The sequence below is a fragment of the Zootoca vivipara genome, chromosome 5 (genome assembly GCF_965207765.1).
Source record: "Zootoca vivipara chromosome 5, rZooViv2.hap1.1, whole genome shotgun sequence".
NCBI lineage: Eukaryota > Metazoa > Chordata > Lepidosauria > Squamata > Lacertidae > Zootoca > Zootoca vivipara.
Window position 1 is genome coordinate 12,075,428 of NC_142588.1, and position 26,990 is coordinate 12,102,417.

Sequence of the window (26,990 nt, forward strand, 5' to 3'; positions counted from 1 at the left end):
GGCTCACCTTAAGGCAATTGGAGCAATTTGGCCAAATTGGGCCCCGTGTGCAGCTCCTAAGGGGCCCCCGTACCAGGGCAATCTAGATGGATTTTATTTATATCTATAAATAAAAGACTTTGGCTGTGAACTGGGGCCCTACCCCCCCCAAATGGCTGTGAACTGGGGCCCTACCAAAAAAAAGTTCAAGTTGCACCCTACTGCTTCAAATTGGGCCCCACTGGCTAGCCCTGAGTCTAATAGTTGCTGGGCCCAGTTGCCCTGCCCTCTCATGAAGTATTGGGTTTGCAATTTTGGGAGAGGGGAGATTGCTTCACTGGGGAGTGGGCAGGCTGGAGAGGCCTCCTAGATTTAGAGGCCCTAGGCTTCAGCCTACTTAGCCTAAATCCGGCACTGATTGTCATGTTCACAGTTTAAAAGGTTGCCAGTCATTCCTGCATTTACCTCCCGTTCCCTAACTCTCCGGTCTTTGGGTGCTCCAGAGAAGCCCGAGGGGACGGACGACCTTCCTGCCGGGACCTTCATTGTCACCTGGTGGCTTTGACAAGCCGCCGCCGCCGCGACTCCTCCTTCCTCGCCCGAGGGAGCGGGCTGGCCCCTGCCCACAAGCGGGCCTCCGAGGGGGCGGGCCCAGGGAAGCGCCAGAGTCTGGCAAGGGCGGGGCCCGACGACGCCTCGCCTGCCTCGGGAAGGGGGCGGGGGGCGCTTGGCCAGCCGCGCGGCTGCGAATGGGGCGGGCTAGGCGCGCGCTGCCCGATGGCAGCTGCCTGGGGGCGCCGATGGCCTCATCCTTAAAGCCGATGGCCCCCGCGAAGGGGACGCACTCGACGGCGGGACCCTCCTCCAGCAGGCTGCGGCCAAGCGCACGCAGCTCGGCAGCACTACTCCGCAGGGACTTACGACGAGCGGAGCCGGAGCTGGGCAGCCCCGAAGGCTGGCGCGGAGGCGAGGCAAGGACTGCCGACGGCTCTTTCTGGGCGCACGGACGCCGCGCGCTGTAAGTGGTCGCTGTGCCGGCTTCTCCCCGCGGCGCGAGGCAATGGAGGCAGCCGATAGCGGGGCAGGACGGGGCGGGGTGCCGGGACAAGGCTAGGTGTGCCCGATGGTTTGCATTGCGCGCCCCTTGCCTTGCTGCTCCGGCGCTGGGTGTGGTGATGCCTATTCTGCCAGGTGCTCTTGGAAAGGTGAGGGCGCATCTTGTCCTTTGTCTGGTCCCGGCCTTCCCTTCGAGCCTGTGGTGAAGGTCGGCCGGTCTTTCTTCTGCTCAGTCTCCCTCTGCCGCAGCCGGTGGGCCGGGCGTGATTTTCTGCTGTCCTGGAGAGCGGCGCATTGGCTCTCGTTGTCCCTGGCGGCGCACAGGCTCTCGTTGCCGTCGAGGCTTCACGAAGTGCTCCTGGGCACTCCAGTGAGACGGACGGGGCAGGGGGGGCTCGGGAACCCGAGGGTGAGTTGATCCGGTGGCTAGGGCACAATCGAGACGCCTGGGCAGGAGAGCCGAGGCGATCCTTCCGACTCGGATAAACTCTGCTTTCTGAACTGCAACCCAGACGCCGGTTAAGTTTCCGCGCAGAGTCGAAAAAGCAGTGCTGTAGACGGGCGAAATTATGAGCCGGGGTTTCTTTTGTAAGGTAACGGTTTGATAAAAACAAGCTTGCGGGTATGCGAGAAAGAGAGAGAGAGAAATGGCGCGGGGAAAGTCCGTCGGCTTTTGGACAGATAGACAAATGATATTTATGTAAGGATCCGGCTCCTGTTTACAACCGGAGGGATCTTGCAGGTTCCCAGAAGAGGAGATATTCGGTCTCCCCCTTGGGAACCCTTGTTTAATTTTTCTCCGCTTTTTGCTGGCAAATACGGCTCCTTATCAGCAGGACTATTCTATTTTAATTTTGGTTAAAATCTATCCTCAGTTAACGAAAATAAAAATTGGATTCTGCCTAGGAAGGAGACCCTTCAGAGAGAAGAATGATTATTAAATCGACAAACCGCTGCAAAAAGCAAAGCCTCAAACGAAAAACAAAACAAAACCCAAATGCATGTTGATGTCACCTTATTAATTCAGTTACTTTATTAATAGTTATTGATTAATAGTTTTGGGACTATTTTCTCTATTCAAATTTCTATTTATAATTTAACATTACTTACAGAAGACAATATTTTTCAAAGACCAAATAAAAAATAATTTAACAGTAAAATTGTTCAAAAACATATTTCATCCTGACTTTATTCGGAATGAAAACCAAGGCGACTAGGAAGATGTAAATGCATCAAAATAAACCACAATATCAATACGTTTGTCCTTTATTTAAAATAATCGCAATTATAATTCAACAAAACAGAATGCAGTAATTTGCACATTCGTGACACTAAAGTAACTTTTCAGTTTTTGCGTCTTTTCTTACTCGGAATGCAACGATATGCAAAGTTCTATGTCCATAGTAAAACCATAAGTAGGCTAAAAATATGTCCATAATAACCGTTTTCCCCCACCCCACGAATATTGTGCAGAAGTTACTGTGTGGTTTTAGTTTATCAGGGCTTACTTGGCATTTGATCACCAGTGCTCTTTACAAATGACCCCCCCCCCATTATGATCAGAAACCAGCAGGCATTGCTAAGTCGGTGCCACAAGCAAACTGTGACTCGGGGAAGAAAAGCGCAGCATCTAGTCTGGGCTGAAAACGCCAAATACTCGGCGGACTATTCGCGCACAAGCTGGACTCCCTCTCAGTAGCCACCCAACTCTCCAGGCTGTGCGTTGGAAAAGGGGGCCGGGGGGGAGCCGGCCCCCGCTGTCTAATCGTTTTTTCGCAATTCCTTCCTCGCTTCTGTTGTGTAGACTTTTGCTTATAAAACACCGTAAAAAAGCACTGTAGCATACAGAACCGCGTGTGCGCAGTGGCGGCGATGCTTGGACGCCTTCTGGCCGCCCAGCTCAGGACAAACAAGGGAGCAGCCCCGCTGCCTCCCTTCGGATCAGGGTGCGGGGGTGCGGAAAGCTGTTTGGGCCGCAGTCGGTTCTCCCAAGAGTGGATCTGGGTAAAGAGATAAAGGAGTCAGTTACGCACTTTGCTCTCCGCGCAAGTTCAGCGAGAGCGGCGGAATGGTGGCAGGAATAAGAGGCAGCACCTTTGACGTACCACCCAGACCCCTACCCACCGACCTACCCCCGCTCTCATTCGTTGCAGCGGGTTAGACTGGATGACCCCCTCGGCCTCGGGGATCCCTTCCAAACTCTCCAATTTCATGATTCCCCGCGCGCGACCGGGTTGATCTGGCGCGCGATTGGTGGCTAACGCTTTGCAACACTTTCACCCCGGTGGAGGGAGCTGGAGGAGCACCTCGTGTTCCCAATCCACAGTTCGGTGGTGGTGCCTCCCCGGGTGCGCCTCCCCACCAGCTCCCCCTGGTTTTGCGGTGCCAGATTAGCGCGGCAGAGAAAGGCGCAGCTGGCTTGCAGCTGCCGACCGCCCCGACGTGGCCGCTTTCGGCTTGGCAGGAGAGAGCCCGCCTCGTGGGCGATTGGCTAGGCGGCCCCTACGCATCCTGGCAGCCCGATCCCTTTCCGCAGGGCGGGCGGAGCAAGAGACGCCCCTCTCGGAGCGGTGGCAGGGCGCCTCCCAGGAGCGGGAGGGGCGCCCCCTCGAGCCTCGACGGCAGGCGACCCGCTGGTCCTTTGCTTGCCAGGAGCTAAGCACTGCGGGTTCGAAGGGTGCTGACTGAGTTGCTACACACAGGCAGCATTATGGCTCCACTGGGGGCGGTTTCGCTTTCAAAGGGGCATGAGATGGATGGCCCCGATGGGTTTGGACAGTGGTTCTCAAAAAAATTTCCCTCTGGCAACTTTTTTCAGAATAAAAAATTGCGGTAAGATTTTGTTTTGTTTTTTTAATTGATAGCTGACATAGCTCAGTTGGTAGAGTAGGAGGCTCTTAATCTCAGGGTCATGGATTTGAGCCCCACTTTGGAGACAAAATATTCCTGCATTGCAGGGTGTTTCTACAATATGACCCTCATGGTCCCTTCCAACTCAACAATTCTATGATTCTATGATAAGAAATGCATTGGGAAATAAAAAGATCACAAGTAGGATTGCTCTCATTGTAAAAAGACATCTGTGCATATCCTACAAGTAAAATAATTGTTTTGTGCTATCCTATCCTATACTACAGGGACGCAGGTGGCGCTGTGGGTTAAACCACAGAGCCTAGGGCTTGCTGATCAGAAGGTTCCACAGGGCCTAGGGCTTGCTGATCAGAAGGTTCGAATCCCTGCGCCGGGGTGAGTTCCCGTTGCTCGGTCCCAGCTCCTGCCAACCTAGCAGTTCGAAAGCACCTCAAAGTGCAAGTAGATAAATAGGGACCGCTACAGCGGGAAGGTAAACGGCGTTTCCATGTGCTGCTCTGGTTCGCCAGAAGCGGCTTTGTCATGCTGGCCACATGACCTGGAAGCTGTATGCCGGCTCCCTCGGCCAATAATGCAAGATGAGCGCGCAACCCCAGAGTTGGTCACGACTGGACCTAATGGTCAGGGGTCCCTTTACCTTTACCCTATACTATACTGAAATGTTTGTGTTTCTTTGATTGCCCTTGAATCTTCCTGCCACACTTTCTATTTTCTTCTGCCACATCCTTTGAAAACCCCTGGCTTGAGCAGCAAATTGTGTCCCATCCCATATGTGTGTGTGTGTGTGTGTGTGTGTGTGTGTGGATTTTGACTAACGTGCAGGCAGCTTTGCTAAGTGGGAAAGTGGTGTAAGGTTCAGTGGGCTTGTTTTGGGGGTGGGGAATGATGAGAGGTCATTTAACTAGGACTTTACCGGAAATGGGAACCAAATCCCTTTTTGCATCCATGACGGAAAGGTGGGATTCCTGCCACAGACACGGCTGTGAGTTGGCAGCCCTGAGATGTTCCTGGATTGCTGTGTCTGCTAAAACACCATGGTTGCCTTGAATTCTCTCTGGTATGAAAACTTGAGGCCATCCTGGGTATTTTCAGGCCTAGTGGAGCAGGGGTGTGATTCTCCTTTCTCCAACAAGTAAACAAGGTGACAAGGAGGCATTCAAGATTTGCTGCTGTTTGAGACAGACCAGCGTAGAGGATGTCAGAAGATGTGGAAAATAATCAGGCTAGATACTTCTTTCTTTTCCTTTGTCCGGGTTCCCATTTCATGCTAGCAGTCTAAATGCTTGCATTGCTGATTCTAAACAAAGAATGTGTTTCTGCTGACTCAAGCTCTTTTTGTTTTGCAAAACCAGCCAGAAGACAGGACCAGGGAGTTTGACCCAGCTTACTGCCCAGCCAGGCAACTTGCATAGGTTTTCAGCCATGCCACATGGCTGGTCAGGAGTGTAAGCCAGGTCTCCTTAGCCAATCTCAACATATTGTGGGATCTATAGTATACATCCACTCCTGTGCATATGTATAAATACAGGTAATGTGGGGATCATGGGTGTAGCCAGGATTTATGTTGGAGGGGTGGGGCAGGACACCCACCTGTCACTATCCTCGGTCTAGCAGATTCAGAATGAAGTGTCTCAACAACAGTTGTTTCAAATTACTTTCTTTTGACCCCAAGGGCTCAGAAGGATCTGTCAAAATCTTCAGTCGTTTGAAAACTAGGAAGCTAAATACAGTAAAACATTGACATCAGGGAGTATCTTTCATGTGGTTAACGAGTATATATTGCAAAATTACAAAGAAGAAGCCTTTTTTGTTTTGTTTTGTTTTTTTTAAAAAAAATTCAACTAAAACAAGTTTTCTTGGATTTGCTGAAAGCCCAAGTGGCCTCAGCGAGTATTTCAGTTTCAAATATTATTCTGATTGTTTCTACTTTTAGTTAAGTATTTTTATTTATTTACTTGATTTGGGTGGGGGAATGCAACCCCAAAAACTTCTTGTCCAGTCCTTGGGACACTCCCCAGGCTGTGCCCCTCCTTGGGTCCCAGACCCTCTCCACAAGGGAGATCCCTCCTCTCCACCCTCCTGAAATGCTTCTGCCTCAGGTGAACTGGTTATACATTATAACCTTACATGACCCTGTATAAAGTGTGGCTTTCTGTGCAATACCTGGAACACAAGTGTTTTGGCTCTGAGGAGCTTGCTGACAGGAGATTAAGAGGACATGTAGTTGTTGTTTTTTTGCTGGGAGAGTGGGAGATTTGGGAGAGGGGAGATCATGTGAAACCACAGAGAGGGAGTGAGAGAGTAAAAAAGCAACATGCAGATAAGCCAGTGGAGCAGAGAACTGCTGCCTCCTGCCCTAAAACATCATTCTGCAGCTAGGGAATGACAGGATGAAGCCTACAGCTGCTTCCCAATCCAGGACTGTAGCAGCGGCAACAGAGAATGCTCTAAAAGATACCCTAATTACTCGGTGGTAGATAGCTGATTATTTGAACTCTATCCTCTCCTGTTTTTGTTGCTGTTGTTATTTAGAGACCCACCTTAATTTGACTATTTGTTACTGAACTGTTTATTTTGCTTCTTCCCTTCTTGTTAAATCAATGTTTGTAAGTGGGAAAATGTTAACAGGGTGAAGGCCAATGTTAGTTAGACTCGCTATACCCACTGAAAAAAACGGGTTGAAAACTCTTATCGCCCACTTCCTTTTTTAAAAATCCACTTATTAGAAAATTGAAAATGGGGGAAAGCAGAAGGGGGGGGAAATGGGAGAAAGTAATGCCCAAATCTTTGTACATTAAACAAGATTCTGAAACAAAAAGAACCATACAAAGCTATAAAAAGAGCAAGCGTAATATAAAAATGTAACATTGTTTTAAAAAATTAAGACCAAAGATGCCAATAACTGTAGCGATGTTAAAAACTTTATAATGTGTGTAGGATTGCAGCCATAACGACTATTTCCTAGCAATTCTTTAAAATTGCTTCAATAAATCCCACTGTAGCTTTTGAGAGTGCTTCAAAAGTTGCCATAATTGCAATCTACCATATTTCCAAGCCATTCGTCAGCTGACAGAATGTTTGATACCACCCCGCAATATTTAAGAAGCAGCATTCTAGCCCCAACCAATAAAAAATAATAATAATAATTTCAATATATATATTATAGTTGTGTCTTTGGAATAGGCTCTCCAAGAATTTGGAAAAAAAAAACTTTTATCAAAAAGTGCTGCACGCGATCATATGCCACCAGATGTGTATAGAATGTCCATAACTTCATATGTGTAAAAATTAGCAATCTTGTGTACACTGTGCAAAAACTGTATGTGCACTGAATGTAACAGATGAACAGTCCTGATGTCTCTTCCAAACTATTCCTAAGGAGATAAAATGAAGTAGTGTACGTCTTCTTTAACAGGGACAGGTGGGATATAAATATTATAAGTAATGTACACTGTTCCATAGCACAAGTGACATTAGCAATCTCTTAGACCTTTTAGAGTAAAGGATGTTTAACAGCAATGATAAATCAGCCACCCTTATATCCTTAGCTGGACTTGAGCTCTTCCTCTGAATGGTGGGCAAGAATGAAAACCGGCAGTTCTGTAAAGTTTTGCCATTGCTTAAAAAAAATATAATTTACGTTTCCAAAGCTTGCAAGGTAATACAGTACAAGTAACATCAGAACAAATTTAAACCAGGCACCCCCAAACTTCGGCCCTCCAGATGTTTTGGGACTACAATTCCCATCTTCCCCGACCACTGGTCCTGTTAGTTAGGGATCATGGGAGTTGTAGGTCAAAACATCTGGAGGGCCGCAGTTTGGGGATGCCTGATTTAAACAATTGTAATAAATGCAATGAAATCAGCAGCAGAAGCACAGGGTCACAGAACCCATCCCTGGAGAAGAACATGATCTCAAAAGCTATAAGACCAGAGAAACTCCACACCACACCAGGAAGGTAATTCCACACCATCGGGGCAATTGTGGTTGAGTCCCCCCCTTCTCCTCACCTAACATGGTGTTAGTAGCTCTTGCAGCATCAGAGAGAGGTTCCTGAAAGACGAGTCAGCAAATTCCCCCTAGCCTACAGAACAGATGAACTATCACAACAACAGCACACAGTGTTCCGTTTTCCTTTTGTCATCCCTGTTTTCATAGATGCGAACTTCAGCTCACTGTCTGGAGCAGGTAACCCAGGCATAGGCAAACTCCGGCCCTCCAGATGTTTGGGACTACAATTCCCATCATCCCTGACCACTGGTCCTGTTAGCTAGGGATGATGGGAATTGTAGTTCCAAACATCTGGAGGGCTTGAGTTTGCCTATGCCTCAGCTTGTCATTATCCCAAATGTTGTTTCCGTTGCCAAACGAATGGTACCTTGCATAGGAAATGAAGTGAATCAGAATCTTTCTGACTTTAAATAATTTTTAAAACAACTTTCCTGGCTTCTCTTCTTTCATCTCTGAATATTGCACCAGGGAAACCAGCTCATCGTCCATTAATATGCATGGGAATGTTGCGGCCCACATAAAACAAACAGGATTTCTGTTGTTGTTGTTGTTGTTGTTGTTTTAATAATTACCTATATTTGCAAGCAAGCACACTCTTTAGTCCTTCAAAAATGTGATTCCTTGTCACACTTGGGAGAAAGTAGGGGCAGAATGAGAATCAGTGACCCAAATTTTCATGTGTTTTTCCAGGTCCAAGAGTATAATTTGCTATGGGTGTAGCATCCAAACAAAATACCTTATCGCAAGGACTGGTTCTTGTATAACAGGCCTGTTCAACAGGTCTATCCTGAGATCTACCAGTTGATCGCGGGAAGTGTTAATGTGATCCTAACGGGACACTGTCTTTCTTTGGCTGTTCCCATTCTAAGGCTGTGTATACCTTAATCTGCTTCCACTGTGCTCTCGCCTCTGGTTTTGAATCCAAGTACACGCAACGTTACCTCGTAGTGTCTTGAGAAATACTGTTGTCTGATATGTTTTCCCTCAAACCAGCTCCAATCTGGAAGGAAACTGAAGCCACATTTCCTTCCGCAGTTGAGGTGTGTACCTTTGAGACAGCTGTTCTGCTTGCATGGATGACAGCGTCTGCACAAATGACGGTTTCATGGAAAAGGAGTTGGGGGACATTGCAGGAAATCAGGCAAAATGCATCAGGTGAAGGCATCCCCCCTCCCCTCTGATGTGCACAGCAGAGTGAAAATGTGACTTGAAATGCAACCGGGGGGTGACTCTCTGTGTTTTAAGCCACTAATGTATACCTGAAGGAGCTTCTCCACCCCCTCATTGTTCAACCCGGACACTGAGGTTCAGCGCCGAGGGCCTTCTGGCGGTTCCCTCACTGCAAGAAGCGAAGTTACAGGTAACCAGGCAGAGGACCTTCTCGGTGGTGGCACCCTCCCTCTGGAACGCCCTCCCATCAGATATCTGCTCTGGTCATCATTTGCTTGCAACTGATGTTAGATCAGTACAGTACTTAATTTTTCAATATATATATTATAGTTGTGTCTTTGGAATAGGCTCTCTTTATCAAAAAGTGCTGCACGTGATCATATGCCACCAGATGTGTATTGGTGTGAGTGATATGCCATCATTCTGTAAGCACCACTTCTTACTTTTAAGTGCGTGGGAAGGGGGAAACTTGTAGTTGCTCAGTGGCGAGGGGAAAACAGTCTGCATATGTTCAGAAGTGCTCTCTTTATTTCTGCTTAAGAATTCTGTGCTGTAGCCACTGAATTGAACTCGTAGTCAGTTACTCAGCGTTAGAAACTCAGATATATAAGCTAGGTGCCAAATGGCACCTTAAATCTAGGTTACGGTTGCCACAACAGAATGTTTATTCGCCTGGGGGTTAGACTCGATGGCCCTCAGAGTCCCTTTCAACACTACAATTCTATGATCTAAACTAAACTAAACTGCAGCTTACTCTTACAATTCACTTGCCCCAGTATGTAAGGAGAAATACACACAGTGGAAACAGAAATGGAATTCACTATGGTCTAAGGCAGAGGTTTTTAAACTGTGGTCACCAACCTGGCGATCAGAAATCTCCACATAGTTGCAACTGGACCCACACCAGTAGCAAAATGCGCCTGGCGCCTGGCTAATTTCTAACTGTACATTTCATCACCCTCGGCTATAAAATGGGTTCAATATCCTCTGAATCAGGGAAGGGGAGCCTGTGACTCTCCACATGTTGTTGGACTACAACTCCCATAATCCCTAACCATTATCTATGCTGGCTAGGGTTGACATTGGGAGTTGGGAGGCTAAGAGCTGAAGAGCCACAGATCCCCTATTCTTGTTGTAAATTGCGTAAAGGAAGCTATGTGTTTCATATGTATTTGAACTGCTGTGGGGTATGTGGCTTGCCCCACAGCTTTTATCGGCTAGTTGGAATGAGTGCATGTGCACACTTTTAGCTCTTGTTTTCTAATTGTGGTGGATCCGAGTCTGAATTGTGTTAAGGCCTTGGACCATGCCCCTAGGACTACACACTCATTTACAAGAGTGAAATGTTGAAGGGTATGCAAAATCTTATTCTTTTTTTGCCAACCTATACATCATCCCCTATCTTTAGACTATAGAGTGTGTGATATTTGATAAGTGTTTTCCACTTGATAAGCAAGCAGGGAAGCCTATGCTCTTTGACAAATGTTCCAAGCTTGCTACATGGATATGTCTTTTAATAAGGCGCTGTAGATCCATAAATTACTTTTATAACACATTATTTTGCTGTTTAATTTGCCCAAAATTGCACCATGAACCTTAGGATCCAGTATCAAAGGTTTCCCCGTTACTGCAGTCGTGTGGGCCCATGGATCTCTTTGGCTATGCAGTGGCATCAGAACACCAGAGAAAATGATTGTCTAGTAAAAAGCTCCCAGACAGCATCCCTTAACTTAACGTGGAAGTTTGTTTGAATTCTTTGTCACTCCCTGCCATAGTTAGATCATTCTAGGTTGTATGTGTGACACAGTTGTGCAGGAAACAGCAATCTGAAAGCAATGCAGAGCTGGTTAAGAATGAAAACAACATGTGATATGTGGGGACACGTTTTACCCTGATGGCTGCAGCTTCTAAGAGCATAGTCTCACCCCAGATTAGCGCAGGGCAGCAGCTAAGCCATTAACCATGATTCCAGGTTTGGATTCCAGGTTTGTTGGCTAAAGAGGAGAGACCTTAATCACAAACCTGGGTTTGGATGACATGTTGAGCCAAAGCTTGGCCAGGGAGGAGTAAAGCAGCTACCATCTCCTTGGGGTCCAGTAGCAGTGCTGGATTTAGGATGGCGCTGGGCCATGGAGGTGTGCATAACAACAACAACAACAACAACAACAACAACAACAACAACAACAACAACAACAACAACAATTTATACAGGTACCGTAGTCTAAACCACTGAGTCTCTTGGGCTTGCCGATCAGAAGATCAGAGGTTCGAACCCCTGTGACGGCGTGAGCTCCTGTTGCTCTGTCCCAGCTTCTGCCAACCTAGCAGTTCGAAAGCACACCAGTGCAAGTAGATACATAGGTACCACTGTGGCAGGAATATAAATGGCATTTCCATGCTCTCTGGCTTCCATCACGGTGTTCTGTTGCGCCAGAAGCGGTTTAGTCATGCTGGCCACATGACCTGGAAAGCTGTCTGTGGACAAACGCCAGCTCCCTCGGCCTGAAAGTGGAGATGAGCGCCACACCCCATTGTCAAGTTTGACTGGACTTAACTGTCCAGGGGTCATTTACCTTTACAGGTGCCTACTGAGAAGATCCATAAAAAGAGCAACTGGGATTAGAAAAAGAATTATTGCCATCATAAGAAATGGGAGGCGGAAATTTTGTCCTCTCTTGGGGTGCCATATTACCAAAGTTTGCCCCTGCCAGTACATTTGTACCCCAGTGTCCCTATTTTCCAGGGACAGTCCTGAATTTACAGAAGCCATCCTGGTTTCTGATTTGATCCCAGAATGTCCCAATGTTCCTATTTTTATTGGAGAAATTTTGGAGGGTTGACTTAATGTGACATGCCAATGTGGCAAATGAAGCCATTAGATTTGTAAGCCCCCCCTGAGAATATGATTGAAAGGTGGTATAAAATACTTAAAAGTAACTGGACAAGCAGTAATTTGGCCTGCAAAGAAGTTTGATGTGTAATCTATTTGCGGGGGCGGGGTGGCATAATTTGGCTAGAAATCCATACCAGCCTATGTCCCCCCCCGATCCATGATATTAACACTGAACTACATTGTAAGACTAATGTAAGCTACTTTTTTCAGCATGGTCCCTCAGTCTTCAAAAAAAGCACAACAGCAGTAGATTACATTGCAGCGATGTTGCAAGCAACTCCCTTGGCCTCAGCCTAACCCTCTGAAGTTCTCAGAGTGAAGTTTACTCTCACAAGCCACTCTCCCTCAGCCCCAGCTGCATTGACCCTCAAATTTCGGGTTGACAGACTGCACTCGCATTGGGAGGATTATTTTAAAGTGTTGGCAAACCGGCTTAAACCAACCTTTTACATAAGATAGATATGTCAGAAGGAAAATTTGTCTGAGAGTGGACATTCTGTCGCCCTGTCCCAGGTAAATTAAAACCTTGGGTTTCTCATTTGATTTCCACAGGCAGGGGAAAACATTTAAACATTCAGCATGAAACAGCATATGTAGACAATGAGATGGTTCTCTCTAACTTTCTGCTCTCTGTAGTTTTCATTGTCTATAAAGGAAGGAAGGAACTGCAAGTCTTTCACAGGCCATTTACCCCTTAATTCCCACAACTTTTAAAAATCTGTCATAGCATATTTGTTTTGGACTACTGCAATGCGCTCTACGTGGGGCTACCTTTGAAGGTGACCCGGAAACTACAATTAATCCAGAATGCGGCAGCAAGACTGGTGACTGGTAGCAGCCGCTGAGACCACATAACACCGGTCTTGAAAGACCTGCATTGGCTCTCAGTACGTTTCCGAGAACAATTCAAAGTGTTGGTGTTGACCTTTAAAGCCCTAAACGGCCTTGGTCCAGTATACCTGAAGGAGCGTCTCCACCTCCATCGCTCTGCCTGGACACTGAGGTCCAGTGCTGAGGGCCTTCTGGCGGTTCCCTCGCTGCGAGAAGCCAAGTTACAGGGAATCAGGCAGAGGGCCTTCTCGGTAGTGGCACCTGCCCTGTGGAACGCCCTCCCACCAGATGTCAAAAAGAAAAATAACTACCAGACTTTTAGAGGACATCTGAAGGCAGCCCTGTTTAGGAAAGCTTTTAATCTTTAAGAAATTAGTGTATTTTAATACTTTTGTTGGAAGCCGCCCAGAGTTGCTGGGGAAACCCAGCCAGATGGGCGGGGTATAAATACGGTAATAAAAAATTATTATTATTATTATTATTATTATTATTATTATTATTATTATTAAATTGTAAATGCATAGCTACTTTCCATCTAAAAGGTGCTCAGAGGTTTACAACAGAAAATTTAAATGTATTGAAACACAGGATATGTGGAATGTTGAATTACTTGACAGAAATTTTAATTATATATATACATTGTTGTTAGAAAGTTGGCTGTGAATAAGTTGTGCGAATGATCCCTTTCTTTCAACAAAAGGTCCTTTGGCCTTAGTTGCTGTTCTTACTAGCTGATCACAAAAGATGGAGGAAAGGAACAGGAGAGAGTGTCGTCTAAGGCTACGCTGGGACTGGGCTTTAAATACCTGGTACCTTGAACTGGAAGCTGGTTCAGATAAACCTGATGGGAACAGAGGACTGGATAATGCAGAAACCTTACAGCTTGCCTTGTCTTACCAACAGGCCCTCAGCTACTTCTGAGTAGCAAGCTAATCATGGCTGTTTATCTTCCGGTGATTAATGGTTTCCCATGGTTCCCGTTTCAATTCCATTAAGATCACAAGTGTAGGAAAATTGCCCTGATGCTTTATACTCCCGTCCACCATCCTCCCCCAAATTCTTATATACAAGAAATTCATGACCTTTCCTTGAACTTAGATCATTTCCCCCCTTTTGTGCATTTCTGGGCTGTGTGTTCAAAATCAGATATCATCTGAATTTGCTGCTGCCCTGGTCCTCGGAACATGGTTGGACAGAGAAGTTTATATTTATGCTGATGACACCACACATGGCCCAAATCTCCCCTGGTGGCTCAGTGTGCGTGTTTAAAGCAGTAATGAGGATGAGATAGAGCCATTCGTGGTGTCCCAGAATGGTCAGTTTCGGAGCGACAGAGTGGAAGTCTGCACAGAACTCTGAATAGCCACCCTTAAATGCTCCGAGTGGCTTTTTCCAGCTCTGGCAGGTTCGCCAGCTACTGGGGGCGGAGAAAGGGGGTGCAGTGTGTGTGAGCCGCCCCAGGTGTCACCACTGAGGGGGTTGACAAAATGCCGGGTGGCACTCACCGTGGGGCCTGCAGAGCACCCGAGCCATGCGGGCTCGGTGGCTTGGGCGCGCACAGGCTCTGTGCTGTCCAAATGGTCCGCCCGCTGCCTCCCATCTAGCTGTAGGGCAGCTGAGTGAGAGGAGGCAGGCAGACCCCAGAGGCCCCGTGGTGCACCCCGCCCCTATGGGTGGCTTGCCTGCCTCTGTGGGCAACTCGCCCTGCCCCAAGCACACTGCCCCAGGCGCCCGAGTGGCTTCCTCCGCCCCTGCCAGCTACAACCTCTTTTGGACATAGATGGCTGTGTTGTCTGTTGTCTGGAAACTTCCAGATTGGATGATTGCAATGTTCTCTATGTGGGGTTGCTCTTGAAGGCAACTCAGAAACATCAATGGGCCCAAAATGCAGCAGTCAGATTCCAGTTCTGTTTAGATCTCATATACCCTCCTGTTTTAAAACAGCTGCCCTGGTTATTTTCAGGCCCAGTTCAAGCTGTTTGTGTTGGGGTTTGAAGCCCCCAAATGACTCAGGCCCCAAATTGCTGAAAGACCCACCTCCTTTCGCACGTACCTGCGGTCAATGCTTTCCCCGGGAACTGAGAATTGGGGAATGGGGCTGAACTGCCATTGGCAAAAGTGGATAGCATGAGGAACCATGGGAAAAAGAAGAAGGGGAAGGTTGGAGATGTTAGAGAGTCGTGACCAGTGTTTTGTTTTGTTTTTACCTCCCTCTGTAAGCCAGGCAGAAGCTTCCTGGGCTTTGGGAAGGAGGCGCAGGTCTTTGATTTTGGGGTTGGGTGGAGATGCCGGTCCTGTGTACCGGCACGTACCACCAGAAAAAAACAACACACTACTTTTAATTCAAATTAGCTCTAGTTGTTTTTTTTTCCTGTTGTAGTTTGGCCTATCTCTGTTGTTGAGCTAAAAATGTCCTGTGTCAAGTCTCTTCTTGTGCTTTGGGTAGTTCTGGTCCTTCAGCTCATACATTTGCGTGTTGATTCACATCATCAAGTGGAAGATGGCTTCCTTCAGAACATAAACTTCTATTCAGTGATGAGGAAGAACAGTGAAATGTAGTTCTTGTGCTTAGAAATAGCCAGAGATGAATTCATACTTCGCTCATACCAGCAAACAGCACCAAGACTGAGCAAATAAATATTATTTTCGAAACAATGACAAGCTGATTTGGGGCCAGGGCATAGAACAACGAGAAATTCCCTGCCTATTGCTGCTCACTCAGCAACAAATATTTGAGGCTGTGTTCTGAAACATACTCTTTTGAGTTCGTGTCCCAGTTCAGTCAATGGAAACATACAGGGCCAGGGCTGCAAAAATAGGTGTGATGTGTAGCTTCTTGTACAGAAGCAAAATTGTTCCGAAAATACCTTTTGCTTCAGGCAGAATAAAACCTCTTTCTGGGGTGCCTACAGATCTCTTTTTTAATGCCACTTATCTTTCTGCAAATTGGCTAAACTTGTCACCTCTTGCTCTGTCTCGCTTCAGGTCTTTAGCAGGTGAAAATGAGGGATTTGAATCAAATCTGTGCAGCATCAGTCCCTGGAAGAGAGAAAATTGTGCTCGGCAGATGCAGTTGCATGCAAATAGCTGTCAGAGAGGGGGGGGGGTGGAATTATCATCTACAAACACTGGGAAGAAATTCCATCTGCTGCTTCTTTGAGAAGGGGGCCTTAATAAATTCTGAGACTGCAAAGTTACACACATCTTAATCAAGTCTTAATCCGGGGAATTAATGTGCTGCGCGTTTCTGCATAATTCCAGGAACCACGCAAAAGCCATGACAATAGCCAGAGCCGCAGATGGACTCGCCTCCTTACACAAAATGCTGCATGAAAAGGTATATTGAGGCAAACACGGCTCCCGCCTTCACAGCGTTTCACGTACAGGTGCACCATCTCAAAGTGCCAGGACGACTTGTGCGCTTTCATGTGTTCACACTGTCTATGCATGCATGTGCACATGTGCCAAACCACTGTGATTGCCTTCATGTTTACTGCAGAGGGGGGAAACCGTCCAGATGTTTTTTCTCTTAAAAACGCTGGCCTTTATCTTGGAAAAGGAGTCAGGGGTGGGGGGGACAACACAAATATTTCTAACTGCATATATGTTGTTCTCTGTAATAAAAGTGCAGGCTGAAACTGGAGGAAAATGTGAGGGAAGGGAGGGGGAAGATGCCCACCATTTCACAAGCAGACACTGCCTCCCAGCTTTGACACTGCCTGCGTTGTGGAAATAGGTGTAAATTTTGCACCAGAGGCCAAAGGTCAGCTTGTCTTTAGCTTCTGAAAGTAACCAGACCACAAACATTTGGCATTAAACTATCAGTCCACAAACAGGAAGGTTTATTTGTTAGTTTTGAAAGGTAGCTGCACTCCCAGAAGTAAATCCCACCATAGCTGCCAAGTACCCCGTTTTCCCCGGGAAACCCCCGTTTTTACTTACCTTTTCCCGGTGGTCCCCCGTATCACTTTGTCTCCCGTTTTTCTCCGTTATTTTCTCCTGCCGGCGGCCATTTTTTTCCTTTCTGATTTGCCCTTCTATGGGCACCAAAAATGGCCACCGCCGGCTTCAAAAGTCGCATCTACGCATGTCCGGAAGTGCATAGAAGCGACTTCCGGTGTCGTCGTCGGCCATTTTTGGTGCCCATAGATGGGCGGAGCGACACCGGAAGTTGCGTCGACGCACTTCCTGACATGCGTACAAGTGACTTTCGAAGCCGGCAGTGGCCATTTTTGGTGCCTATAGAAGGGCAAAGCCACACCGGAAGTTACGTCGATGCAACTTCCGGTGTCACACGGCTGCCGGTCCCGGATTCTGCAGTCCGGGACTTGGAAGGTAAGAATCCCACTGTGCACAATGGAACCTGTTCTGGAGTAAAGACACCTAACTGTTCACAGTGTTAGCCTGTGGCTGCAACAAGCACACTTATTGGAAGTTAACCCCACTTAGTTGAACTTATTCCTACCAAGTAAACTTACCTGCTAATCATATACGCCACTCAGACATCACTTGGGCCTCTTTTTCAGCTCTTCTCCGGTTCCTATTCCAGGCCGATGGAGTTCAACTTGCTCACTGATTCAGAGGCCCACAGTCCCAATCTCTCCCTCTCAGAGTCGGGGACACCACAACATGAGCACAGCTGCAAGGGGCAAGAGCACAGCGGTAAGTACAAAATTGGCTTTGCTCTGAACAGCAAACGGTGCTTCTCATTTCATAACCTCCAGCTCTGGCCTGATTAGAAAGGGAAATGCTCTATATTTGTTTCTTAGACATGAGCGTATCATAACTGGTAGAGGAGAGCTGCAGAACCTCATGCCTGAAGGCCAAAATCCAGGCCTCTAGCTGGCCCTCAGGGATTTCCCAGGTCATGCCCTCTCCCCAATCCACCCCCCCAGGCTAGAATAAATCACAGGCATTTGACTTTGCAGATAAGTGAATATTTTACTCACAAAGTTTCCAGAAGTTACAGCAAATAAGTCTCCAACCACTGGCAGTAAATCAGAGATGAAAAAGCTTCCAAATGACTTAAAAATAAAAGTATTTTGTTTCTTTACAAAAAAGGATCATGCAATCTTTGGGTTAGTAAAGATACAGGCTTCGAAATCTCATTTTTTGAGAGATTTGGTTCTTCTTGCTAGTTCCAGGAAGCAGGAAGAGAAAAGACTAAGAGCCTGCTAAGCTCCGCCCACACTGGCAACCTGAGCTCAGCTTAACCCTTTCTTGCACGCAATTGTGAGTCAGTAATACAGTATATTACAACAAATCTGTGCTCTTGCTTTTGCTTTCACAGACACAGAAAAGTCACAGCAGAACCAGACCGATGACTCCAATCCTGAGGATGGCTCCTTGAAAAAGAAGCAGCGCAGGCAGAGAACTCACTTCACTAGCCAACAACTCCAGGAGCTGGAAGCCACTTTCCAGAGGAACCGCTATCCGGACATGAGCACCCGGGAGGAAATTGCTGTCTGGACCAACTTGACTGAAGCCAGAGTCCGGGTAGGCCTCATTAACACCTGCTCCACTTTCTCTTAATGTGGTCAGAATTTGAGGATTCGATAACGAACCACATAGCAGACCAAGCAGAAGAGGCCTCTGCATGTGGCTTTTATCTTTTTGTGTGAGCTATTATACAGTGCAAGTATTTTCTGAGGAACAGATTACTCTCAAAATCTTGCATTTTAAAAAGTGAGGCACTCCTCTCACAATCACTCCTAATAATGAACTCAAGCAGCAAGTGCCACCAAAGTAGAATCACTAAGATACAAGGGGGAGATACTTGCATGCTTGAGGAAACCCTGGGGTTTGCAGAAGTACATTTCCTCCCCAAACATGAACAAGCTGAAAGGACAGGGGGGACACACAGGGGAGGAGGAACACCAACAAAAGCCTATTGTGGATTGAGCATGCTCAGTAGACATGGAATGAGGAGTAACATAAGGGGAAAGAAAGTTGGAACATTGGGTGATGGGAGATAATGGTTGGCTGGGATCCCGTACTCATTTTAGAAGTGAGGATGCCTGCCACATTTTGTTGCAAGTTCCACCTGTTCTCTAGCATTGCTGAGGACCCGTTGTAACTGCAGCTCCCATGATCCTTTGCGATATTCACTGAGGCCGATGGGAGTTGTAGTTCAGCCCCGCCTGGCGGGCAAAAAGCTCTTCTCACCAAGCTATCACACACAGAATGCTAACTTAAGAAAACGCTCCCTTTCTCTCGCAGGTGTGGTTTAAGAACCGCAGGGCCAAGTGGAGGAAGCGGGAAAGGAACCAACAGGCCGAACTCTGCAAGAACAGCTTTGGAGCCCAGTTCAATGGACTGATGCAGCCTTACGATGACATGTACAGCGGCTATTCGTACAACAGCTGGGCCACCAAAGGCCTTGCCACCAGCACTCTGTCGGCAAAGAGCTTCCCCTTCTTCAACTCAATGAACGTCAGCCCCCTCTCGTCGCAGCCCATGTTCTCCACGCCTAGCTCCATCGGCTCCATGCCCATGCCTTCATCCATGGTAGCTCCCTCCACAGTGACTGGCGTGCCAGGCCCCAGCCTCAACAACCTCAACAGCCCCGGCCTTAACTCTGCCGTTTCCTCCAGTACCTGCCCATACGCTTCCCCAGCCAGCCCATACATGTACCGGGACACGTGCAACTCCAGCCTGGCTAGCCTGAGGTTGAAGGCCAAACAACATGCCAACTTCACCTATCCGGCAGTGCAGACAGCAGCCTCCAGCCTCAGCCCTTGCCAGTATGCTGTGGACAGGCCAGTATGAAGGACTAGGACCCTTTACCACCCACCCAACCCCGATAATCAGGAACTTGGCCGTTAGCCCGACAGCCACACCCAGACCAACCAAATTCCAGGAAGATGTTCTTCGTTATGACCATGCTATTATAAACTTTCTGACTTCTCTCTTTTGTTTTTGGTGAAAGTAAACACAACCACTCATCGAAAGCCCATTTGGGAAAGAGGACTTTTCTGCCAGGCTCTGAGGTCATTGTCAATCCGGCGCTGTAATGCGATAGCTCTCGGCTTGCTCCTGCTCCGGTCCGAGAACAGGCAACCCGTTCGTGCAACAATACGGAGAAAGGGAGACCCAGGAAAGGGGGGAGGGACAACGGTGCAGCTGCTGATTCCACTCACAACGTATGTCTGTGCGCCGCGGCGATTTGCATGCCTGGCAACACAAAACCCTCCGAGGTCTAAACGCTGTGCTGGAAAAACCACAGATCGGTGCATTGAGGATTAGATTTCTTTCACGAATGTTTGCAAAATGTTCTGTCTCTTCTTCTTCTTCTTTGCAGATTTCGGCCTTTTGTAGTTGAGAGTCGGCAAAGGAAGATGTGGTTATGGAAGAGGGATTATGAGCCGTGCGTGGGGAGGGTTTGGGACCCAGCTGAATGGAGAGATCCACTCGGGCACTATGATCAGATCCTGCCCCCCGATTTACACTGGTTTCTAAGACTACAGCAGAAGCTGCAGTGCTAGCAGGTCGCCAAAAGGGATACAGAACTTTGACTTTAGCAAAAAAACAAAACAGTGACAACCGAGAGCTGCATAGTTCCTCCCATGCCTGCCTGTGGAAGTCGGGGAAGGGAAGAGTGAAAAGATATAGAGAAATATGAGCAAATAAAACATTCCCTGTTGGATTTCATTTTAGACCAGGCGGGAGTTAAATATCAGTATATCCACATACAGAACCCCATTGCTTTCCTTTTGCAGTCAATGGCTCTTTTGTGCTCCCAACAATAAATTCCATTACAAAATAAATTGGAAGAAATCCTCGAAATCTTTATGAGTGTCTGTTTATTGCAAGAGCAATGTGGAACCAGCATCCAGGATGAAAGCGTTCTGTTGCTTTCCCCTCCTGAATGTGGAGAAACTGGGCTTCGCAGTCACAGCAGACTTTTTTTTTTTAAATCTTAGAACTCAGTGTGTCTGAAAATTAGGTGTTACCCTCGAGTTTGCCAAAAATAGCACCACGCAGCAGATCGCTAGGTCTTACATTTTCATATTTGGGTAGATTGCACGTTTTCTACTAAAAGGCTGAGATATTGGTACTCTTGACGTTTTACTCACGTTCGTTTACATCAGCTTTTAGTTATAATGTTTTTGGAGAGTCGTATTTGAACCTCCAAAAGTTTAGAGGCTTGAATTACTGTGGAACACTGTTCCAAGGGGACATGGACTGAAAACACTTCAAAACCAGAAATTTGCCTCATTCCCAGGCTATTCTTGGTCCTGCTAAAGTTTAAAATGTAAATTGACACAAGTATGCCTATTTTTATCCGGTATATTTTGTCTATCCATTATGTTCTCACTGCAGCCTTGACGTGGGGAACCCGTTTTAAAAAAAAACCTGTCTTCAGACATGTAGCGTGAACCCAATCACTGCTCCAGACAACCTATTTATTGAGCATGATTTGCTTTCCACAAAGCTTTCACAGAGGCTACATTGTATCTGGTCTTTATTGAGCATTTGTTCAGGTTTGCTTACAGGGATGTTATATAACTGAGTATTCCTCCTGGGTTTATCGAGATTTTTTGTTGGGCTGTTTACGTGTTCCCATTAAATCTTCCATTCACCCCACACTTTTAAATGCATTTCCTAGGCACTTTCCCAAACCAAAAAATAAAGTAAAAATAAATTTCTTTCTAAAAGTTTATTTATTGTGCTGGGGTGACACGAGTGCCTTAATCCACTTTAATTGCACAAACCTAAACTTGCCGGTTATGCTGATAGTTTGTAGGTTCCCTGGGTGTAGCAGCCAATTCTGAAATAATATTTTTGGACCTTCAAGCTGGCAAAATCTTTCCCCACAGCTATTCCTTTTCAGAGGCAGCCCCTTTGCTGTTTAGGAAAAGTAAGCTAGCTAATCGCTCCCTTCTTTATATTCACCCTGCTAACCAACCCAAAACAGCATGTAAAATATTTTGCACATCAAAACTATGCATCATTAAATTGATACAACAAAACAAGACAATGCAGAAGCAGAGAAACACGATAAATACAAGTGTTAGTTGCTGTGAGTGGAGTTCCCTGATCTGGAACTTGTGCAGAGTATAAATCAATAAGCTCTCACCACAATAAAGACTTCCTAAAGTTCTACTGCAAACTGTCTTAAACTAGTTACAAAATAAACATTTCAAAAACAAATGAACACATTGCTCTTAAACAACTAGCAATGCAGGCCAGCCTTCTTTTTAAGATCTTACTATTTAATATTGTCCAAGGACTATTCTCTCTGGTCCCAGAGAGAGCTCCATTTATGCAACTTGCTCCTGCTGATAGAGATAGCTGGCTTCTGGTTCCCTGGGATGTGTCATCGATTAGCAGACACCAAATGAAAACCTCATAACTTTTCAAACACAACATTTTATGCACACAAAACTTTAATTTCTTTAACATGAAGTTCATCCTAATATCCAAATCTTCCCTTTTTACCACTTTACTGTACAAGAGATGGCCGGGCAGAGGTCCGCGGCAGGGCCACCTGTATCTCTTGCACTCTCAGCGGTGTCTCCTTTAACAATTCCAACGGATGGGAATAGCCTCGCTATTTGAGGCTTCACATACAATACTAGCATTTTGAATCAGGCCTTGAAACTAACCAGTAAGCAATGTGGTTGCCTGAGGACCTTTGTAACAGGATCTCTCTGACCAGCTTATTGGCCCTCATCCAGCCCATTACTGTTTACTTCAGACAGCTGTTCAGGGATTTCACAGCATACAGATGGCAGCAAATTCCAGTGACAGAGCACAACTTTTGCAAAGGGTTTGGTCACTTTGTGGCCTGACAATGGACTGAAAAGGTCAGCGATGTCACCCAGGGCAGGAACATTAAGTGGATTCTCACCGGCCTTCTCCAATTTGATGTTCTCTGGGGCTACATCAGCACCAGCACAGAGTACACCTCTTTCTTTCTTTCTTTCTTTCTTTCTTTCTTTCTTTCTTTCTTTCTTTCTTTCTTTCTTTCTTTCTTTCTTTCTTTCTTTCTTTCTTTCTTTCTTTCTTTCTTTCTTCTTGGCAAAAGCTGCCATAGACCACAGATGGGTTTTGCTCAACCCAGAGAATGAACGGAATCAATCTTTTAAGTGGTTGAAGGATGAGCTTCATGTCCCATAACTAGCAAAATGTAGAACAAGGGAAATTAGGCTATTTCCTCCCTGCCCCCCCCCCCGCACTTTACATAATGCATGTGGAATTCAATGCTCCTTACCTCAGGATCTGGATTTGGAGGTTGTGAACCGTGTGTTGAATTGTTTGCTGATAAGAGCCCTGCTGTAGCTTTACAATACATTGCATAGCATGGAAAGCTAATGGATATCTTTCTTGCCCTCTGCTTGTCCTCCTGCAAAGGAGGATAGGGCGGAGCTGAGCATCTCACCAGTATTGGATGAAGAAGCCCATAAGAGAAAGAGAGAGAAGTTGATTCAATGTATTTATTCAATGGTTTGTGGCCATTGGTGTTTCAGCAGTACATGTTCCTGTTTTTGGGAATGAGACATGGATGGAGGAAGGATGATTAGGCACCAGGCATTGGGTATCCCTTCTTCTTTGCTCACCTGTATGAGTTGATTTGTTCTTACACCCTTCACTCCGGCCGCAGGCGCAGATCTGAGGTTTCTGGTTGCCGTCTAAGTGCTTAGGGAACTCCCTTCCATTCTTCTCTAGAGGATCCTGTTGGCTGTTTTTATTACCTGTGCTCACTTTATGTCAAGTGTCTTTCACTAAGGCTCCCCACCTGCCACTATGAATTCAAATCGGAAGTCCAGCATACCCAGCTCCGACTGGAGAAGTGAACAGCCACTTGCGTCAAGTCGGGATATTCTCAACATGGCCCCAAAATGTTAATGGCTTAGAGTCAGCTGGCATACCAGAAAGTTGCTGCCGTAAAGTTTTCAGTCTGCTGCACCCCCTCATTCTGGGCAAAGTTGGCATTTTGGGGGATATTGCTGCATTTTTCCATTGGTTAGCCAAATTATCTGCCTAGAATCATAGAGTTGGAAGAGACCACAAGGGCCATCCAGTCCAACCCCCTGCCAAGCAGGAAACACCATCAAAGCATTCTTGACATATGGCTGTCAAGCCTCCACTTAAAGACCTCCAAAGAAGGAGACTCCACCACATGTCTTGGCAGCAAATTCCACTGTCGAACAGCTCTTACTGTCAGGAAGTTCTTCCTAATGTTTAGGTGGAATCTTCTTTCTTGTAGTTTGAATCCATTGCTCCGTGTCCGCTTCTCTGGAGCAGCAGAAAACAACCTTTCACCCTCCTCTATATGACATCCTTTTATATATTTGAACATGGCTATCATATCACCCCTTAACCTTCTCTTCTCCAGGCTAAACATACCCAGCTCCCTAAGCCGTTCCTCATAAGGCACCATTTCCAGGCCTTTGACCATTCTGGTTGCCCTGGTCGGAAACATTCCAGCTTCTCAGTATCCTTCTTGAACTGTGGTGCCCAGAACTGGACACAGTACTCCAGGTGAGGTCTGACCAGAGCAGAATACAGTGCTACTATTACTTCCCTTGATCTGGATGCTATACTCCTATTGATGCAGCTCAGAATTGCATTGGCTTTTTTAGCTCTGCATCACACTGTTGACTCATGTCAAGTTTGTTGTCTACCAAGACTCCTAGATCCTTTTCACATGTACTGCTCTCAAGCCAGGTGTCACACATCCTGTACTTGTGCCTTTCATTTTTTTTGCCCAAGTGTAGCACTTTACATTTCTCCCTGTTAAAATTAATCTTGTTTGCTTTGGCCCAGTTGTCTAATTTGTTAAGGTCATTTTGAAGTGCGATCCTGTCCTCTGGGGTATTAGCCACCCCTCCCAAATTGGTGTCATCTGCAAACTTGATCAGGATGCCCTCAAGCCCATCATCCAAGTCATTGATGAAGATGTTGAATAAGACTGGGCCCAAGACAGAACCCTGTGGCACCCCACTAGTCACTTCTCTCCAGAATGAAGAGGAGCCATTGATGAACACCCTTTGGATTTTGTCAGTCAGCCAGTTACAAATCCACTGAATTGTCTAGCCCGCATTTTACCAGCTTCTTTACAAGAATATCATGGGGCACCTTGTCAAAGGCCTTGCTGAAATCAAGATAAGCTACATCCACAGCGTTCCCTTCATCTACCAGGCTTGTAATTCTGTCAAAAAATGAGATCAGGTTAGTCTGACATGACCTATTTTTCAGAAACCCATGCTGACTTTTAGTGATCACAGCATTCCTTTCTAGGTGCTCACAGACTGTTTGCTTAATGATCTGCTCTAGAATCTTTCCTGGTATTGATGTCAGGCTGACTGGGTGGTAATTGTTTGGGTCCTCTCTTTCCCCCTTTTTGAAAACAGGGACATTTGCCCTCCTCCAGTCTGCTGGGACTTCGCCTGTTCTCCAGGAATTCTCAAAGATTACTGCCAGTGGTTCTGCCTGATGGACTTCTGCCTGCCACTTGCCTGTCTTCCCTAATGTATTTCCCTCTCCTTGGGCCTGAATTGATGCTTACCTCTTTTCCTTTTGTGTTCCAGGGAGGGGGTGTGTGCCTCCAGGTTCATATCAGTGTGTGGCAGAGCAGTGTGGCTCTGGAACAAGGAACTTGATGTGTGCACAAGGCACAGAAGAGTCCAGTTCTTACTGAGCAGGTAAAAAGGGTAAAGGACCCCTGGACGGTTAAGTCCAGTCACAGGCGACTATGGGGTTGCAAAGGAGACTTATCTCTTCACCCTCCCACTACTATTCCCCACAGCTAGGAGACTTTGTGCAGGGCGGGGGAATCCGTATTGGCATCAGTGGGGATATCCCCTCCCCCTGCTCCAAGGCTGCTAGCTCCTCCAAGGCAGAGCTAGCCAAACATATTGCTCTGCTTTCCTTTGGACCAAATCAGTGAGGCCAGGAAGGGGGGGTGTCTTGTCATCTGGGCAGCCCAGAACCTCCAGACACACTGCCCAGGCTTGTGCCCTGGGGAGGTTGCTTCAGTGTTGGCAACACAGGGGTTTGACTTCACCCCTGGAGGCGCACTCCATTGTCTCTTGAGGCAGACGGATGCCAACAACAGCATGGGCATAGCCAGGGGGGGGGCAGCTGCCCTTCCAATCAATACAAATCAATACAGATCAATGCAAATCCGAGGTTCTCCTCCTCCCTAACAAAAGCCTGCCCCCCCCAAGCAAAAAAATCCAGGCGTCACCCATGAACAACAACCCAGTGAGGGGTGCATGATTTTATCCATCTGCTCAGAGGGTGGCAGTGCAACATATATTTGGCCAGAAGGTGGCAGCAGAGCATTACAAGTGTCTGCTGAATTCACTTGAATAGGAGCGACAACATCTCAAAAGCCATCGACAAAGAAATATTGGAACAGATTAATAAAACATTGTGGTCCACCCTCTCCCTTTTAACTGTGGTGGGTTCAAGTCTATGTTTGCTTTTATGTTCTATCCAATGGGGTTGTCTTGGTCTTGGCTAGTTTGACTAGTTTGTCAAAGATATGCAAATCAAAATCTCCTAAGTGCTGACAGCCTCATTTGAGAAAGGAGTTTCTCTGCATTGCTATATTTGTGTAAAACGGAAATGGAAAGGAAACTCCCAGGAATAGAGAATTTCTGTTTCTCTCAGTTTTACAGCGATTTCTTAATGTTTTATGGGCTGAAGTTGACAACGACTCTTTCTCAAGCCATTTCATCAACCTCAAAATTAGCTGTTGTGTTTCAGCTTGGGGGTTACCCATTTATTTATTATTACCGTATATTCTGGTGTATAAGACGACTGGGCATATAAGACGACCCCCAACTTTTCCAGTTAAAATATAGAGTTTGGGATATACAGTACTCGCCGTATAAGAAATACGACCCAGCGTATAAGACGACCACCGACTTTTGAGAATATTTTCCTGGGTTAAAAAGTAGTCTTATACACAGGAATATACCTTCTTCCAGCAGAAATTTGCAACAAAGCTGAATGAACACACTGTGTAATGAGCTGTAGTTCATATGCTTTGTGCCAACTGCTAACCATGCCCTTGAAGATCCACAAGACTCCTCTCTAATCAAAACACTTGTTTTTGTAAAATTCCTTTTAACATGCAACAACCTCAGGCAATACTTACAAATAAGGAAGTGGGGGTCTTCAGTTTACTGCTCAATAGGCTTTGAGTCACCGCAAATCATGCAC

At 46.5% G+C, this 26,990-nt stretch overlaps 1 protein-coding gene and 1 long non-coding RNA gene across 8 annotated transcripts; one reads left to right on the forward strand and one right to left on the reverse strand.

Moving 5' to 3' along the window:
• Nucleotides 1–698: 698 nt before the first annotated feature.
• PITX3 (paired like homeodomain 3) lies at nucleotides 699–21,435 on the forward strand. Of its 5 annotated transcripts, XR_015949961.1 has the most exons (5): nucleotides 699–997; nucleotides 17,362–17,474; nucleotides 18,103–18,308; nucleotides 19,032–19,954; nucleotides 20,113–20,601. XR_015949961.1 is itself a non-coding variant. In XM_088669461.1 (4 exons), the coding sequence occupies exons 1-4, from the start codon at nucleotides 729–731 to the stop codon at nucleotides 19,578–19,580; spliced, it is 1,137 nt and encodes a 378-aa protein (XP_088525587.1). In that variant the 5' UTR covers nucleotides 699–728; the 3' UTR covers nucleotides 19,581–21,435. The 5 variants fall into 5 exon arrangements, 3 of the variants coding, with proteins under 3 accessions (XP_088525587.1, XP_088525588.1, XP_088525589.1); XM_088669461.1 differs by having other exon boundaries at nucleotides 19,032–21,435; XM_088669462.1 differs by having other exon boundaries at nucleotides 823–1,184; nucleotides 17,339–17,474; nucleotides 19,032–21,429.
• Nucleotides 2,284–17,977, reverse strand: LOC118096369 (uncharacterized). Of its 3 annotated transcripts, none has more exons than XR_004693903.3 (4): nucleotides 17,762–17,977; nucleotides 17,291–17,451; nucleotides 5,497–5,626; nucleotides 2,284–3,035 (listed from the first exon to the last, which is right to left on the reverse strand). It is a non-coding gene; the product is annotated as an uncharacterized LOC118096369 (long non-coding RNA). The 3 variants fall into 3 exon arrangements; XR_015949963.1 differs by lacking the exons at nucleotides 2,284–3,035; nucleotides 5,497–5,626 and adding exons at nucleotides 15,157–15,851; nucleotides 16,492–16,594 and having other exon boundaries at nucleotides 17,762–17,901; XR_004693902.3 differs by lacking the exons at nucleotides 2,284–3,035; nucleotides 5,497–5,626 and adding an exon at nucleotides 13,410–15,851 and having other exon boundaries at nucleotides 17,762–17,966.
• Nucleotides 21,436–26,990: the final 5,555 nt, after the last annotated feature.

What these genes read in the sequence shown, in the direction of transcription:
- PITX3 (XM_088669461.1), top strand. Translation starts at nt 729, where the DNA reads ATGGGGCGGGCTAGGCGCGCGCTGCCCGATGGCAGCTGCCTGGGGGCG. An exon ending in GCGCACGGACGCCGCGCGCT is followed by an intron (nt 998 to 17,361) that starts GTAAGTGGTCGC and finishes TTCCTATTCCAG; the next exon opens with GCCGATGGAGTTCAACTTGC. An exon ending in CAAGGGGCAAGAGCACAGCG is followed by an intron (nt 17,475 to 18,102) that starts GTAAGTACAAAA and finishes TTGCTTTCACAG; the next exon opens with ACACAGAAAAGTCACAGCAG.